Source organism: Ascaphus truei, chromosome 20 (assembly GCF_040206685.1).
Source record: "Ascaphus truei isolate aAscTru1 chromosome 20, aAscTru1.hap1, whole genome shotgun sequence".
NCBI lineage: Eukaryota > Metazoa > Chordata > Amphibia > Anura > Ascaphidae > Ascaphus > Ascaphus truei.
In genome coordinates, this window is record NC_134502.1 from 27,074,364 (window position 1) to 27,088,573 (window position 14,210).

Here is a 14,210-nt window from a genome sequence, read left to right on the forward strand (position 1 = left end):
TCTCTCTCACACACGGCTCACTCTCGCACTCGGCTCTCTCTCTCACACTCGGCTCTCACTCTCGGCTCTCTCTCACTCTCGGCTCTCTCACTCTCGGCTCTCTCTCACTCTCGGCTCTCTCTCACTCTCGGCTCTCTCTCACTCTCGGCTCTCTCTCACTCTCGGCTCTCTCTCACTCTCGGCTCTCTCTCACTCTCGGCTCTCTCTCACTCGGCTCACTCTCGGCTCTCTCACTCTCGGCTCTCTCGTCTCATCTGCCCCTGTAATCTCTCTCCTGTCTGTGCTGTGGCCCCTGTAATCTCTCTCCTGTCTGTGCTGTGGCCCCTGCAATCTCTCTCTCTGTCTGTGCTGTGGCCCCTGCAATCTCTGTCTGTGCTGTGGCCCCTGCAATCTCTCTGTCTGTGCTGTGGCCCCTGCAATCTCTCTCCTCTGTTTGTGCTGTGGCCCCTGTAATCTCTCTCCTCTGTTTGTGCTGTGGCCCCTGTAATCTCTCTCTCTCTGTCTGTGCTGTGGCCCCTGCAATCTCGCTCTCCTTTGTCTGTGCTGTGGCCCCTGCAATCTCTCTCTCTGTCTGTGCTGTGGCCCCTGCAATCTCGCTCTCCTTTGTCTGTGCTGTGGCCCCTGCAATCTCGCTCTCCTCTGTGCTGTGGCCCCTGCAATCTCGCTCTCCTGTCTGTGCTGTGGCCCCTGCAATCTCCGAACAACAACTTGGGCGGAAAGGACCCCCTATAATCAGAGCACTCAGGGATAGGTGATACTGGAAACTGATGGACCTGATGGAGAATCGTAACATGTAATGATGGGCAACGTAAAAACAGTTTTATTAGGAGAAATCCTCAAATAAAATAAGGTTTATATGGATTGCCCTCTATCTGAGGTGATCCTACACAAACGGCGAAATTAAAACATGGTAAGGGGATAGAAGAGGTAAGTCCTACTGATATGATAGGTGCCTCTCTCACCTCTGGTCAACCACAATGCTGATTACAAAAGTAAGTCGGATATGTATGGTAAGTATCGGTGCTGTACAGGCATACCCCGGTTTAAGTACACTCACTTTAAGTACACTCGCGAGTAAGGACATATCGCCCAATAGGCAAACAGCAGCTCACGCATGCGCCTGTCAGCACGTCCTGAACAGCAATGCCGGCTCCCTACCTGTACCGAAGCTGTGCGCAAGCGGGGAGACTATAGAGCCTGTTACACATGCGTTATTTATATCAGTTATGCACGTATATGACGATTGCAGTACAGTACATGCATCGATAAGTGGGGAAAAGGTAGTGCTTCACTTTAAGTACATTTTCGCTTTACATACATGCTCCGGTCCCATTGCGTACGTTAATGCGGGGTATGTCTGTATATTGCTGCAACAAACAGACACTCGGTGAACACTGTATGAACACCCACAATGCAATAGTGACTCCAAGAGTCAAACGGTGTACTGGGATAATTGGGCACACACATAGCTGATAGCCAAGGACCTAAAACGAAATTATTATTCCAAGTCCAGTGCTGCGAGTCAGACAGATTGGCGGGCAATAGGTGTCTGCCAAAGTGTCAGGTGACCCGGAGCCCTGTCTAATGCTATACATATTCCCTACAGCAACCGTGAACCAATATGGAGGTAATGAAGACAACGGAGCAGACGGCACATACACACTATAACTAGACCGTAGCAGCAGACTGAATGTGTCTGCAAACGGTGTATCACAAACCCTGCGTTTTCTCGTGTGCTGACACTTGGATACAATATGTATCAGTCACGCTCTTAGCAAGTGAATCGCTTCTTCCCTTCACCCAAAGACACGGACTGTGGGAGTCTGTGTGCAAAACAAGTCCTTTACAATAAAAAGAGTACTTGCATTTGCTGCGGTGTGCGGTAGTGGCGGCCCAGAGGTCTCGGGGAGGCGTCACCTATGACCTCAGTACGTCTCTTGCCAACGTACGTTTCGCGGGAATGCTTTGTCGGGGCCCCTGTAATCTCTGTCTGTGCTGTGGCCCCTGTAATCTCCTCTGTCTGTGCTGTGGCCCCTGTAATCTCCTCTGTCTGTGCTGTGGCCCCTGTAATCTCCTCTGTCTGTGCTGTGGCCCCTTGGTTCTGTTCTGTGCAGCTTACACGGAGGCTGCGTTACTGATATTGGGGTTCGGGGTGTGTACCCCGGGCCTGCACCACTCCAGTCCTCGAGGGCCGCAAACAGGCCAAGTATGACTGAGCCACTAATTGAGCCAGCTGTGCTGAAGTGGGGATATCCTGAAAACCTGGCCTGTTTGTGGCCCTGGAGTTGTGCAGGCCTGGTGTCGATCTTTGGGTGAGGGGCCCCGGTGTTTCGGTTTTGCAGAAGGATGAGTTGGGTCGCGGGCGGCCAACTCCCCGTCCTCCAGGGCCAGCTGTTGGGGATATCGCTGCTTCAGCACAGGTGGCTCTCTGACTGAGCCATCTGTGCTGAAGCAGGAATATCCCTGGCCTGTCGGTGACCCTTGAAAGCTGGCGTTTGGCCACCCCTGAGTTAGACACGAGCAGCCGCCACGTGGGTGCCCCCCTTAAACGTGGCTACGGCGTGGCCTTCCTGCTCGATGTGTAGGGGGAGATGGCGGCCTGCTCTCCCGTGGCGCTGGCAGGGGCCCGGTGGGGTACTGGTGCTGGCAGGGGCCCGGTGGGGTACTGATGCTGGCAGGGGCCCTGTGGGGTGCTGGCAGGGGCCCGGTGGAGTACTGGTGCTGGCAGGGGCCCGGTGGAGTACTGGCGCTGTGACCCACCGGCTCTCGAATGGTTCAAGCACAGCACTGGACGCCATCTTGTTTTCGTTGCGTCCGGCGCCGTACGGAAGCTGCCGCTCCGAGCGCGAGGCGCAGGCGCTGATTCAGGGGCGTGTGCGGGAGCGTAACGGGGATGCCTGCGCAGTGACACCGCACACAGTAACCCTGTCTCCAAGGGCACGGCGGGGGGAGGTACAGGTATGTAGCTGCTGTAACCCCCCGAAGTGCCTCATACACGGTGCAGCCCACCCCATGTCATAACTAATAGAAAGGCGCTGTATAATACACGGATATTACTCAGGATCCCGCCCCAGAGGTGGCTGCTCCGTGTATAACTGTAATAGAAAGGCGCTGTATAATACACAGATATTACTCAGGATCCCGTCCCAGAGGTGGCTGCACCGTGTATAACTGTAATAGGAAGGCGCTGTATAATACACAGATATTACTCAGGATCCCGCCCCAGAGGTGGCTGCACCGTGTATAACTGTAATAGAAAGGCGCTGTATAATACACAGATATTACTCAGGATCCCGCCCCAGAGGTGGCTGCACCGTGTATAACTGTAATAGAAATGGGCTGTATAATACACAGATATTACTCAGGATCCCGCCCCAGAGGTGGCTGCACTGTATAATCCTTCCCCACACACACACACACACACAACGCTGATTTTCTGGATTTGGGACAGCGCTCCAGCACAGAATACGCTGCACGTTTATTGTAAACCCGTACATCACCGCGACGCCACTCTGCGCGTACACATCACCGCCGGCATTAGCAGCAGGAAAAGTTCAGAGGGACGCGAGCCCGGGCGGCGACGCTCTTCGGAGAGAAATCGTCCAAAATGAACGTCTCCTGTGCCAGCTCAGGCGTACGCCGAATCGGCGACTGCGTTCACGTCGGCGTGCGCCAAAACGTCCGCCGCTGGTCGAATAGGTTCCGCAGAACTTCAGGGTCGTCCTCAACATGGCCGCCCCCTGCACTGCGACCCCCGTGCGATAATCCACCGTCTCCGAAATAAAACTGCGGAGGAGCGCCAGTGAGAACCCCACCCCACGGATAACATCCCTACTTCAGCACAGGTGGCTCTGACCTGTGCTGAAGCAGGGATATCCCCAATATCGGACCTGCTGGTGCACTGGAGGACCCCCGTAGACGGAAGTTAAAGGAGTATCCTCCTATCTGAGTGGGTTTGAATGTGGTAAAGTTCGGGGTGAAAAGCCCGTTCTGAAAACCTCGTATAGATCGGGGGAAATAGCCCTTCAATAAATTAATGCATTGGACAGATTCCTCCACTAGCGGATAATGGTTTCCCAGTATGAGGTGCCGGCAACATATATAAGGGGTCAGTCCCTCGTAGGGGCAAAGTGCACTAATGGCAGTGACATGGTTAAGGGGTCAGTCCCTCCTAGGGGCAAAGTGTACTAATGGCAGTGACGTGGTTAAGGGGTCAGTCTCTCCTAGGGGCAAAGTGTACTAATGGCAGTGACAGGGTTAAGGGGTCAGTCCCTCCTAGGGGCAAAGTGTACTAATGGCAGTAACATGGTTAAGGGGTCAGTCCCTCCTAGGGGCAAAGTGTACTAATGGCAGTGACGTGGTTAAGGGGTCAGTCTCTCCTAGGGGCAAAGTGTACTAATGGCAGTGACATGGTTAAGGGGTCAGTCCCTCCTAGGGGCAAAGTGTACTAATGGCAGTGACGTGGTTATGGGGTCAGTCCCTCCTAGGGGCAAAGTGTACTAATGGCAGTGACATGATTAAGGGGTCAGTCCCTCCTAGGGGCAAAGTGTACTAATGGCAGTAACATGATTAAGGGGTCAGTCCCTCCTATGGGCAAAGTGTACTAATGGCAGTGACATGATTAAGGGGTCAGTCTCTCCTAGGGGCAAAGTGTACTAATGGCAGTGACATGGTTAAGGGGTCAGTCCCTCCTAGGGGTAAAGTGTACTAATGGCAGTGACGTGGTTAAGGGGTCAGTCCCTCCTAGGGGCAAAGTGTACTAATGGCAGTGACAGGGTTAAGGGGTCAGTCCCTCCTAGGGGCAAAGTGTACTAATGGCAGTGACAGGGTTAAGGGGTCAGTCCCTCCTAGGGGCAAAGTGTACTAATGGCAGTAACATGGTTAAGGGGTCAGTCCCTCCTATGGGCAAAGTGTACTAATGGCAGTGACGTGGTTAAGGGGTCAGTCCCTCCTAGGGGCAAAGTGTACTAATGGCAGTGACGTGGTTATGGGGTCAGTCCCTCCTAGGGGCAAAGTGTACTAATGGCAGTGACATGGTTAAGGGGTCAGTCCCTCCTAGGGGCAAAGTGTACTAATGGCAGTGACATGGTTAAGGGGTCAGTCCCTCCTAGGGGCAAAGTGTACTAATGGCAGTGACATGGTTAAGGGGTCAGTCCCTCCTAGGGGCAAAGTGTACTAATGGCAGTGACATGGTTAAGGGGTCAGTCCATCCTAGGGGTAAAGTGCACTAATGGCAGTGACATGGTTAAGGGGTCAGTCCCTCCTAGGGGCAAAGTGTACTAATGGCAGTGACATGGTTAAGGGGTCAGTCCATCCTAGGGGTAAAGTGTACTAATGGCAGTGACGTGGTTATGGGGTCAGTCCCTCCTAGGGGCAAAGTGTACTAATGGCAGTGACATGATTAAGGGGTCAGTCTCTCCTAGGGGCAAAGTGTACTAATGGCAGTGACATGGTTAAGGGGTCAGTCCCTCCTAGGGGTAAAGTGTACTAATGGCAGTGACATGATTAAGGGGTCAGTCTCTCCTAGGGGCAAAGTGTACTAATGGCAGTGACAGGGTTAAGGGGTCACGATTTCTGGCCTCCTGCAGGAATCGCTGTAGGACGGATGACGTCACCTGGTAGCGTCGCCGTAGACCCCACTGTAAACTGCGCCTTAGAAATGGCGTCCCCCCCCCCCCCCTTGTAGGGTGCGTGTTTTATAGGACAAGCAGCGCGACGCTCTCATTCGTAAGCAGCGGTCTCTTTCCTCGCAGGATGGATCTCTCCTCCCCTCTCTCATCCTCCTGGGCCTCATACCACTGCCCAGCAGCGCCGTCTCCCTGAATCTTATTAAAGTCTGTCTCTCACACCGCCGTGAGAAAAATGTCTCTGTCTCTGGTACAAGAGACCGTCTCTCACCTCCTAACACAAGCAGCAGTCTGTCTCTCCCCCCCCCCCCCTCAGTCGGAGAAGAGAGTGATCTCCATCTCTCGCTCATAAGCAGATCTCTCTCGGTTTTGTTATAGAGCTCTCCATCTCTCTCTCTCTCTTTGCTTGCACAAGCAGCAGTCTCTCTTTCCTACACATAGTATATAAAAGCAGGCGTCTGTCTCGGTCATACGGGAAGCCGCATGTCTCATTCAAGCAAAAAGCAGCCGTCTCTTAAGTCTCTCCGAAGATGCAGGCGTCTCTTCCTCCCTCATCCAGGAGGTCTCTCCAATTTGGTTTGGCACAAGAGACGCATCTTTGCCGACTCTGCGGTCTCTACGTCCTCGGTCTGATATCGCCGGCGTCTCTCCTCCCGTCTCAAGACGCTCTCTTCTCTGACAGGACTGCCTCTCGGACAGACAACGGTCTCTCTCTTCCCCACACAGAGAGAAAAGCGGGTGTATGTCTCTTTAAGTCGCGCATAAAAAGCAGACGTCTCTCCACCGCCGTTTTTGTACAAGGCCGTCTCTTTAATTGCAGAAGCGGACGTCTCTTTAATTGCAGAAGCGGGCGTCTCTTTAATTGCAGAAGCGGGCGTCTCTTTAATTGCAGAAGCGGGCGTCTCTTTAATTGCAGAAGCGGGCGTCTCTTTAATTGCAGAAGCGGACGTCTCTTTAATTGCAGAAGCGGACGTCTCTTTAACTGCAGAAGCGGCCGTCTCTTTAATTGCAGAAGCGGGCGTCTCTTTAATTGCAGAAGCGGACGTCTCTTTAATTGCAGAAGCGAACGTCTCTTTAGCTGCAGAAGCGGACGTCTCTTTAACTGCAGAAGCGGACGTCTCTTTAACTGCAGAAGCGGACGTCTCTTTAACTGCAGAAGCGGACGTCTCTTTAACTGCAGAAGCGGACGTCTCTTTAACTGCAGAAGCGGACGTCTCTTTAACTGCAGAAGCGGACGTCTCTTTAACTGCAGAAGCGGACGTCTCTTTAACTGCAGAAGCGGACGTCTCTTTAACTGCAGAAGCGGACGTCTCTTTAACTGCAGAAGCGGACGTCTCTTTAACTGCAGAAGCGGACGTCTCTTTAACTGCAGAAGCGGACGTCTCTTTAACTGCAGAAGCGGACGTCTCTTTAACTGCAGAAGCGGACGTCTCTTTAACTGCAGAAGCGGACGTCTCTTTAACTGCAGAAGCGGACGTCTCTTTAACTGCAGAAGCGGACGTCTCTAACTGCAGAAGCGGACGTCTCTTTAACTGCAGAAGCGGACGTCTCTTTAATTGCAGAAGCGGACGTCTCTTTAATTGCAGAAGCGGACGTCTCTTTAATTGCAGAAGCGGACGTCTCTTTAATTGCAGAAGCGGACGTCTCTTTAATTGCAGAAGCGGACGTCTCTTTAATTGCAGAAGCGGACGTCTCTTTAACTGCAGAAGCGGACGTCTCTTTAACTGCAGAAGCGGACGTCTCTTTAATTGCAGAAGCGGCCGTCTCTTTAATTGCAGAAGCGGACGTCTCTTTAATTGCAGAAGCGGACGTCTCTCTGCTCATCACTTCGAGACGACCGTCTCGTTACCAGCCTGTCTCATCATCGCTCAGTAGGGCTTCCACAGCCCCCGTGGCTCCGACACTCGCTCAGCGGGCCTTCTGCAGGCCCCGTGGCTCCGAGACTCGCTCAGCGGGCCTTCCGCAGGCCCCGTGGCTCCGAGACTCGCTCAGCGGGCCTTCTGCGGCAGTCCCGGCTCCGACTCTCACTCGCTCGGCGTGTGCGGCGGCCTTGGCTTTCCGCGCGTCAGTTCGTTCCGTAAGAGGAGAGCAGAGCGGCGTCCACGGGCTCCATGCAGGACGGGCAGGTGAAGGACCTCATGAGCCAGTCGTCTATACACTCCACGTGGTATATATGCATACAGGGCAGGAAACGCACGGGATCCCCACTCACCAGCTCCAGCATGCAGATAACGCACCTGAGGGCGGGAGGGGACATGTGTGAGGGGGTCAGTCTCTCCTAGGGGCAAAGTGCACTAATGGCAGTGACATGTTTAAGGGGTCAGTCCCTCCTAGGGGCAAAGTGTACTAATGGCAGTGACATGTTTAAGGGGTCAGTCCCTCCTAGGGGCAAAGTGTACTAATGGCAGTGACATGGTTAAGGGGTCAGTCCCTCCTAGGGACAAAGTGTACTAATGGCAGTGACATGGTTAAGGGGTCAGTCCCTCCTAGGGGCAAAGTGTACTAATGGCAGTGACATGGTTAAGGGGTCAGTCCCTCCTAGGGGAACGTGTACTAATGGCAGTGACGTGATTAAGGGGTCAGTCCCTCCTAGGGGCAAAGTGTACTAATGGCAGTGACATGGTTATGGGGTCAGTCCCTCCTAGGGGCAAAGTGTAATAATGGCAGTGACATGGTTAAGGGGTCAGTCCCTCCTAGGGACAAAGTGTACTAATGGCAGTGACATGGTTAAGGGATCAGTCTCTCCTAGGGGCAAAGTGCACTAATGGCAGTGACATGGTTAAGGGGTCAGTCCCTCCTAGGGGCAAAGTGTACTAATGGCAGTGACATGATTAAGGGGTCAGTCCCTCCTAGGGGCAAAGTGTACTAATGGCAGTGACATGGTTAAGGGGTCAGTCCCTCCTAGGGGCAAAGTGTACTAATGGCAGTGACATGGTTAAGGGGTCAGTCCCTCCTAGGGGCAAAGTGTACTAATGGCAGTGACAGGGTTAAGGGGTCAGTCTCTCCTAGGGGCAAAGTGTACTAATGGCAGTGACAGGGTTAAGGGGTCAGTCCCTCCTAGGGGCAAAGTGTACTAATGGCAGTGACATGGTTAAGGGGTCAGTCCCTCCTAGGGGCAAAGTGTACTAATGGCAGTGACATGATTAAGGGGTCAGTCCCTCCTAGGGGCAAAGTGTACTAATGGCAGTGACATGTTTAAGGGGTCAGTCTCTCCTAGGGGCAAAGTGTACTAATGGCAGTGACATGATTAAAGGGTCAGTCCCTCCTAGGGGCAAAGTGTACTAATGGCAGTGACATGGTTAAGGGGTCAGTCCCTCCTAGGGGCAAAGTGTACTAATGGCAGTGACATGGTTAAGGGGTCAGTCCCTCCTAGGGGCAAAGTGTACTAATGGCAGTGACATGGTTATGGGGTCAGTCCCTCCTAGGGGCAAAGTGTAATAATGGCAGTGACATGGTTAAGGGGTCAGTCCCTCCTAGGGACAAAGTGTACTAATGGCAGTGACATGGTTAAGGGATCAGTCTCTCCTAGGGGCAAAGTGCACTAATGGCAGTGACATGGTTAAGGGGTCAGTCCCTCCTAGGGGCAAAGTGTACTAATGGCAGTGACATGGTTAAGGGATCAGTCTCTCCTAGGGGCAAAGTGCACTAATGGCAGTGACATGGTTAAGGGGTCAGTCCCTCCTAGGGGCAAAGTGTACTAATGGCAGTGACATGATTAAGGGGTCAGTCCCTCCTAGGGGCAAAGTGTACTAATGGCAGTGACATGGTTAAGGGGTCAGTCCCTCCTAGGGGCAAAGTGTACTAATGGCAGTGACATGGTTAAGGGGTCAGTCCCTCCTAGGGGCAAAGTGTACTAATGGCAGTGACAGGGTTAAGGGGTCAGTCTCTCCTAGGGGCAAAGTGTACTAATGGCAGTGACAGGGTTAAGGGGTCAGTCCCTCCTAGGGGCAAAGTGTACTAATGGCAGTGACATGGTTAAGGGGTCAGTCCCTCCTATGGGCAAAGTGTACTAATGGCAGTGACATGATTAAGGGGTCAGTCCCTCCTAGGGGCAAAGTGTACTAATGGCAGTGACATGTTTAAGGGGTCAGTCTCTCCTAGGGGCAAAGTGTACTAATGGCAGTGACATGATTAAAGGGTCAGTCCCTCCTAGGGGCAAAGTGTACTAATGGCAGTGACATGGTTAAGGGGTCAGTCCCTCCTAGGGGCAAAGTGTACTAATGGCAGTGACATGATTAAAGGGTCAGTCCCTCCTAGGGACAAAGTGTACTAATGGCAGTGACATGATTAAAGGGTCAGTCCCTCCTAGGGGCAAAGTGTACTAATGGCAGTGACATGGTTATGGGGTCAGTCCCTCCTAGGGGCAAAGTGTAATAATGGCAGTGACATGGTTAAGGGGTCAGTCCCTCCTAGGGACAAAGTGTACTAATGGCAGTGACATGGTTAAGGGGTCAGTCCCTCCTAGGGGCAAAGTGTACTAATGGCAGTGACATGGTTAAGGGGTCAGTCCCTCCTAGGGGCAAAGTGTACTAATGGCAGTGACATGGTTAAGGGGTCAGTCCCTCCTAGGGGCAAAGTGTACTAATGGCAGTGACATGGTTAAGGGGTCAGTCCCTCCTAGGGGAGGCGTGTCGCTCACTCTTTCAGCTTCTTCTCTGCGGGACCGGGGTCGTAGCTCCCTTTTGGGAGGTGCTGGATGAGTCCGATTCTCTGAGCGATTCGCACCTGTTCTTCCTCCGTCAGCTGCGTGGCGAGGCGCGTCTGGCTGGGCGTGGGGTGGTACACGGGGATCTGCGCACGCTCCTAGAACAAGGGGGGGGGTGTGAGGGGCACATGGAGAATATTGTACAACCCCTCTCCTTCCCCCCCCTAATTCTCCCACTCCCATCTCCTCCTAATTTTTCATCTCCCCTCTTCTCCTCCCCCAACTCTTCAGAAGCCCCCCCCCCCCCAACTCTCCAGCTACCCTCTTCTCCCCAACTCTCCAACTCCTCTCCTCCTCCTCCAACTCTCCAGCTTCCCTCTTCTCCCCAACTCTCCAGCTTCCTTCCCTCCATCCCCAACTCCCCCCACACACTCTCTCTCCAGCTCCCTTCCCTCTTCCCCCCCACTCCACTCTCCAGGACCCCTGCCCCCACTCAATCCCAACTCTCCAGCTCCCCTTCCCCCCACCCCCCACTCACCCCCTCAATTCCCCCAACTCTCCAGCTCCCCCCTCCCTCCCAACTCCCCCCCCTCCCTGTCCCCCCCTATAGCTCCCCCCCCCTAACTCCCCAGCTCCCCCCCCCCTAACTCCCCAGCTCCCCCCCCCCTAACTCCCCAGCTCCCCCCCCCTAACTCCCCAGCTTCCCCCCCCTCTAACTCCCCAGCTCTTCCCCCCCCCAACTCCCTAACTCCCCAGCTCCCCCCTAACTACCCAGCTCCTCCCCCCTCTAACTCCCCAGCTCCCCCCCCCCTCTAACTCCCCAACTCTCCCCCCCCTAACTCCCCAGCTTCCCCCCCCTAACTCCCCAGCTTCCCCCCCCTAACTCCCCAGCTTCCCCCCCCTAACTCCCCAGCTCTCCCCCCCCCTAACTCCCCAGCTCTCCCCCCCCTAACTCCCCAGCTCTCCCCCCCTAACTCCCCAGCTCTCCCCCCCTAACTCCCCAGCTCTCCCCCCCCCCCTAACTCCCCAGCTCTCCCCCCCCCTAACTCCCCAGCTCTCCCCCCCCTAACTCCCCAGCTCTCCCCCACCCCTAACTCCCCAGCTCTCCCCCCCCCTAACTCAACAGCTCTCCCCCCCCCCCTAACTCCCCAGCTCTCCCCCCCCCCTAACTCCCCAGCTCTCCCCCCCCTAACTCCCCAGCTCTCCCCCCCCTAACTCCCCAGCTCTCCCCCCCCTAACTCCCCAGCTCTCCCCCCCCCTAACTCCCCAGCTCTCCCCCCCCCTAACTCCCCAGCTCTCCCCCCCCCTAACTCCCCAGCTCTCCCCCCCCCTAACTCCCCAGCTCTCCCCCCCCTAACTCCCCAGCTCTCCCCCCCCCTAACTCCCCAGCTCTCCCCCCCCCTAACTCCCCAGCTCTCCCCCCCCCTAACTCCCCAGCTCTCCCCCCCCCCCTAACTCCCCAGCTCTCCCCCCCCCTAACTCCCCAGCTCTCCCCCCCTCCTAACTCCCCAGCTCTCCCCCCCCTAACTCCCCAGCTTCCCCCCCCTAACTCCCCAGCTTCCCCCCCCTAACTCCCCAGCTTCCCCCCCCCTAACTCCCCAGCTTCCCCCCCCCTAACTCCCCAGCTTCCCCCCCCCTAACTCCCCAGCTTCCCCCCCCCTAACTCCCCAGCTCTCCCCCCCCTAACTCCCCAGCTCTCCCCCCCCCCCTAACTCCCCAGCTCTCCCCCCCCCCCTAACTCCCCAGCTCTCCCCCCCCCTAACTCCCCAGCTCTCCTCCCCCCCCTAACTCCCCAGCTCTCCCCCCCCCCCCCTAACTCCCCAGCTCTCCCCCCCCCCTAACTCCCCAGCTCTCCCCCCCCCCCTAACTCCCCAGCTCTCCCCCCCCCCCCCTAACTCCCCAGCTCTCCCCCCCCCCCCCTAACTCCCCAGCTCTCCCCCCCCCCCCTAACTCCCCAGCTCCCCCCCCCCCCTAACTCCCCAGCTCTCCCCCCCCTAACTCCCCAGCTCTCCCCCCCCTAACTCCCCAGCTCTCCCCCCCCCTAACTCCCCAGCTCTCCCCCCCCCTAACTCCCCAGCTCCCCCCTCACTCCCCCGCTCCTCCAGGCCGCAGACCCCCGGCCTCGCGTACCCCTGGTTCCCCAGGTCCCCGGTAGTAGGGTGGAGGGGGCTCCCCGGGCAGGCTGACCCCGTCAGACTCGTTGAGCAGAGACTGGTCGTCGGCGGACTGCGAGGACAGACAGTTCCCCATGTCCGTCTCCCGGTCCTCCCCCTCCCCGGTTACCGCCGGGTCCCCGCGGGGACTCCCCCTCCCAACCCCCAGCTACGGGCTGTTTACAAACCCGAACCGCGGGGCATCACGGGAATTGTAGTCCTCAGCGGCCGGGTGGTGACGTCAGCGTGCGGGAGCAGCGCATGCGCGGTAGAGACGGCGAGCCGCGCAGCCTACTGCGCATGCGTCAAATTCTACTTGTTACTGAGCATGCGCAGTGAGGCAACCCTGTTGTGGGCGGGGCTACAGAAAGCATGTGGGGTTAGTAATAATACATGTAATATGTGTGTGTTACTCCTGTGTGTATCATTATATCACTATATTCATATCTATCTTATATACACTGCAGATATCTATTATATACATATATTCATATATATCCTATATACAGTACATATATATTTTATATACCGTACATATATATTTATATACATATATATTTTATATACCGTACATATATATTTATATACATATATATTTTATATACCGTACATATATATTTATATACATATTTATTTATATACATATATATTTTATATACGTACATATATATTTTATATACTGTACATATATATATATATATATATATATATATATATATTTATTTATATACCGTACATATATATATTTTATATACATATATATTTTAGATACCGTACATATATACATTTTATATACATATATATTTCAGATACCGTACATATACATTTGAAGTATCTGTTTTAGTTCTGGCTCAGGGTTAACACAATTGTCTGGAATGAGTTGGAGGTGGAGTTTGCTTCCCTCTAATTAAGGCACCAATTTCGTGACGTTGCTCTTCCCCATACGAAGCCACGAGTGAAGAGTTGCGAAACGCGTAGGAACTATGTTTGTCCGGTGTGAGGATCCGTAGCTGTTCCGGCAGTGCTGAAAACGGTGCTCGCTTCAGACAGGAGACGCCATCCCCGCACCGACCCGCTAAGGACTTCAACTCTCTGAGCAGATCAGCCATGGTTCTGTGTTATATTGTGCAGTGTCACGTATGTCCCACCTGCGAGCACGTGATCTGCATACGGGACACAGGTTAATTCACTCCTAGCAAGCAGGCCCACTTTTCACCTTTGCAAAGGTCCCTCAAATGGACAATATCTCCCCTCAACCCATCCCCATATACCATCTGTCACGAACAGCACACAAGTGGGCACTTGACTTAGATATGCAACCAGGGTTAATACACACGGCTACTCTAGCCAACTCACCTTTCGCCTGCGCAAAGTACCTCTGATGAGTTAATATTAACCCCTTACTCAATTGCAATCATATCTGTACACTGCCACCACCCGAGAAAGATGCAAAATAGGGAATTCATATATATCTGCCAGGGTCTCAGGTCCCTGTTTATTATAGGAAAAACTATGCACTCAACACACACAAATCTGTGGTAGCAAAATGTGTCCGGAAGTGTAAATACTCTCTCCAGAGCGTGCAACAGTTCATTCAGAGCCCCAAAGCATCACTTATTAAAGAATTTTTAATATAAAAAAAAAAGACAGTGCTTCAGATTACAGAAAAAGATTATTACAAGAACATACAGGTACTATAAATGCAGAAACGTTTCTTAAAATAACAGGATAAAACATAAAACAGAAATCCCTATACATTACATCACAATATGTCATAGGTTTTCC

General features: G+C 53.9%; 2 protein-coding genes across 3 annotated transcripts in view; one reads left to right on the top strand and one right to left on the bottom strand.

The window, feature by feature from the left end:
• The window catches only part of WDR83 (WD repeat domain 83), a 36,362-nt gene extending 32,556 nt beyond the window's left edge, over nt 1–3,806 (top strand). Inside the window, 1 exon segment of the mRNA XM_075577850.1 lies at nt 3,628–3,806. Within this exon segment, the coding sequence (XP_075433965.1) occupies nt 3,628–3,806 (179 nt within the window).
• Nucleotides 798–12,602, bottom strand: LOC142470820 (RING finger protein 11-like). 2 transcript variants are annotated; one of them, XM_075577586.1, is made up of 3 exons: nt 12,403–12,602; nt 10,267–10,430; nt 798–7,864 (listed from the first exon to the last, which is right to left on the bottom strand). In XM_075577586.1, exons 1-3 carry the CDS (start codon nt 12,520–12,522, stop codon nt 7,693–7,695), a joined length of 456 nt encoding a protein of 151 aa, XP_075433701.1. In that variant the 5' UTR covers nt 12,523–12,602; the 3' UTR covers nt 798–7,692. The 2 variants fall into 2 exon arrangements, with proteins under 2 accessions (XP_075433701.1, XP_075433702.1); XM_075577587.1 differs by having other exon boundaries at nt 12,460–12,600.
• Nucleotides 12,603–14,210: the final 1,608 nt, after the last annotated feature.

What these genes read in the sequence shown, in the direction of transcription:
- LOC142470820 (XM_075577586.1), bottom strand. Translation starts at nt 12,522, where the DNA reads ATGGGGAACTGTCTGTCCTCGCAGTCCGCCGACGACCAGTCTCTGCTC. An exon ending in GGGGACCTGGGGAACCAGGG is followed by an intron (nt 10,431 to 12,402) that starts GTACGCGAGGCC and finishes CCCTTGTTCTAG; the next exon opens with GAGCGTGCGCAGATCCCCGT. An exon ending in GCAGAGAAGAAGCTGAAAGA is followed by an intron (nt 7,865 to 10,266) that starts GTGAGCGACACG and finishes TCCCGCCCTCAG; the next exon opens with GTGCGTTATCTGCATGCTGG.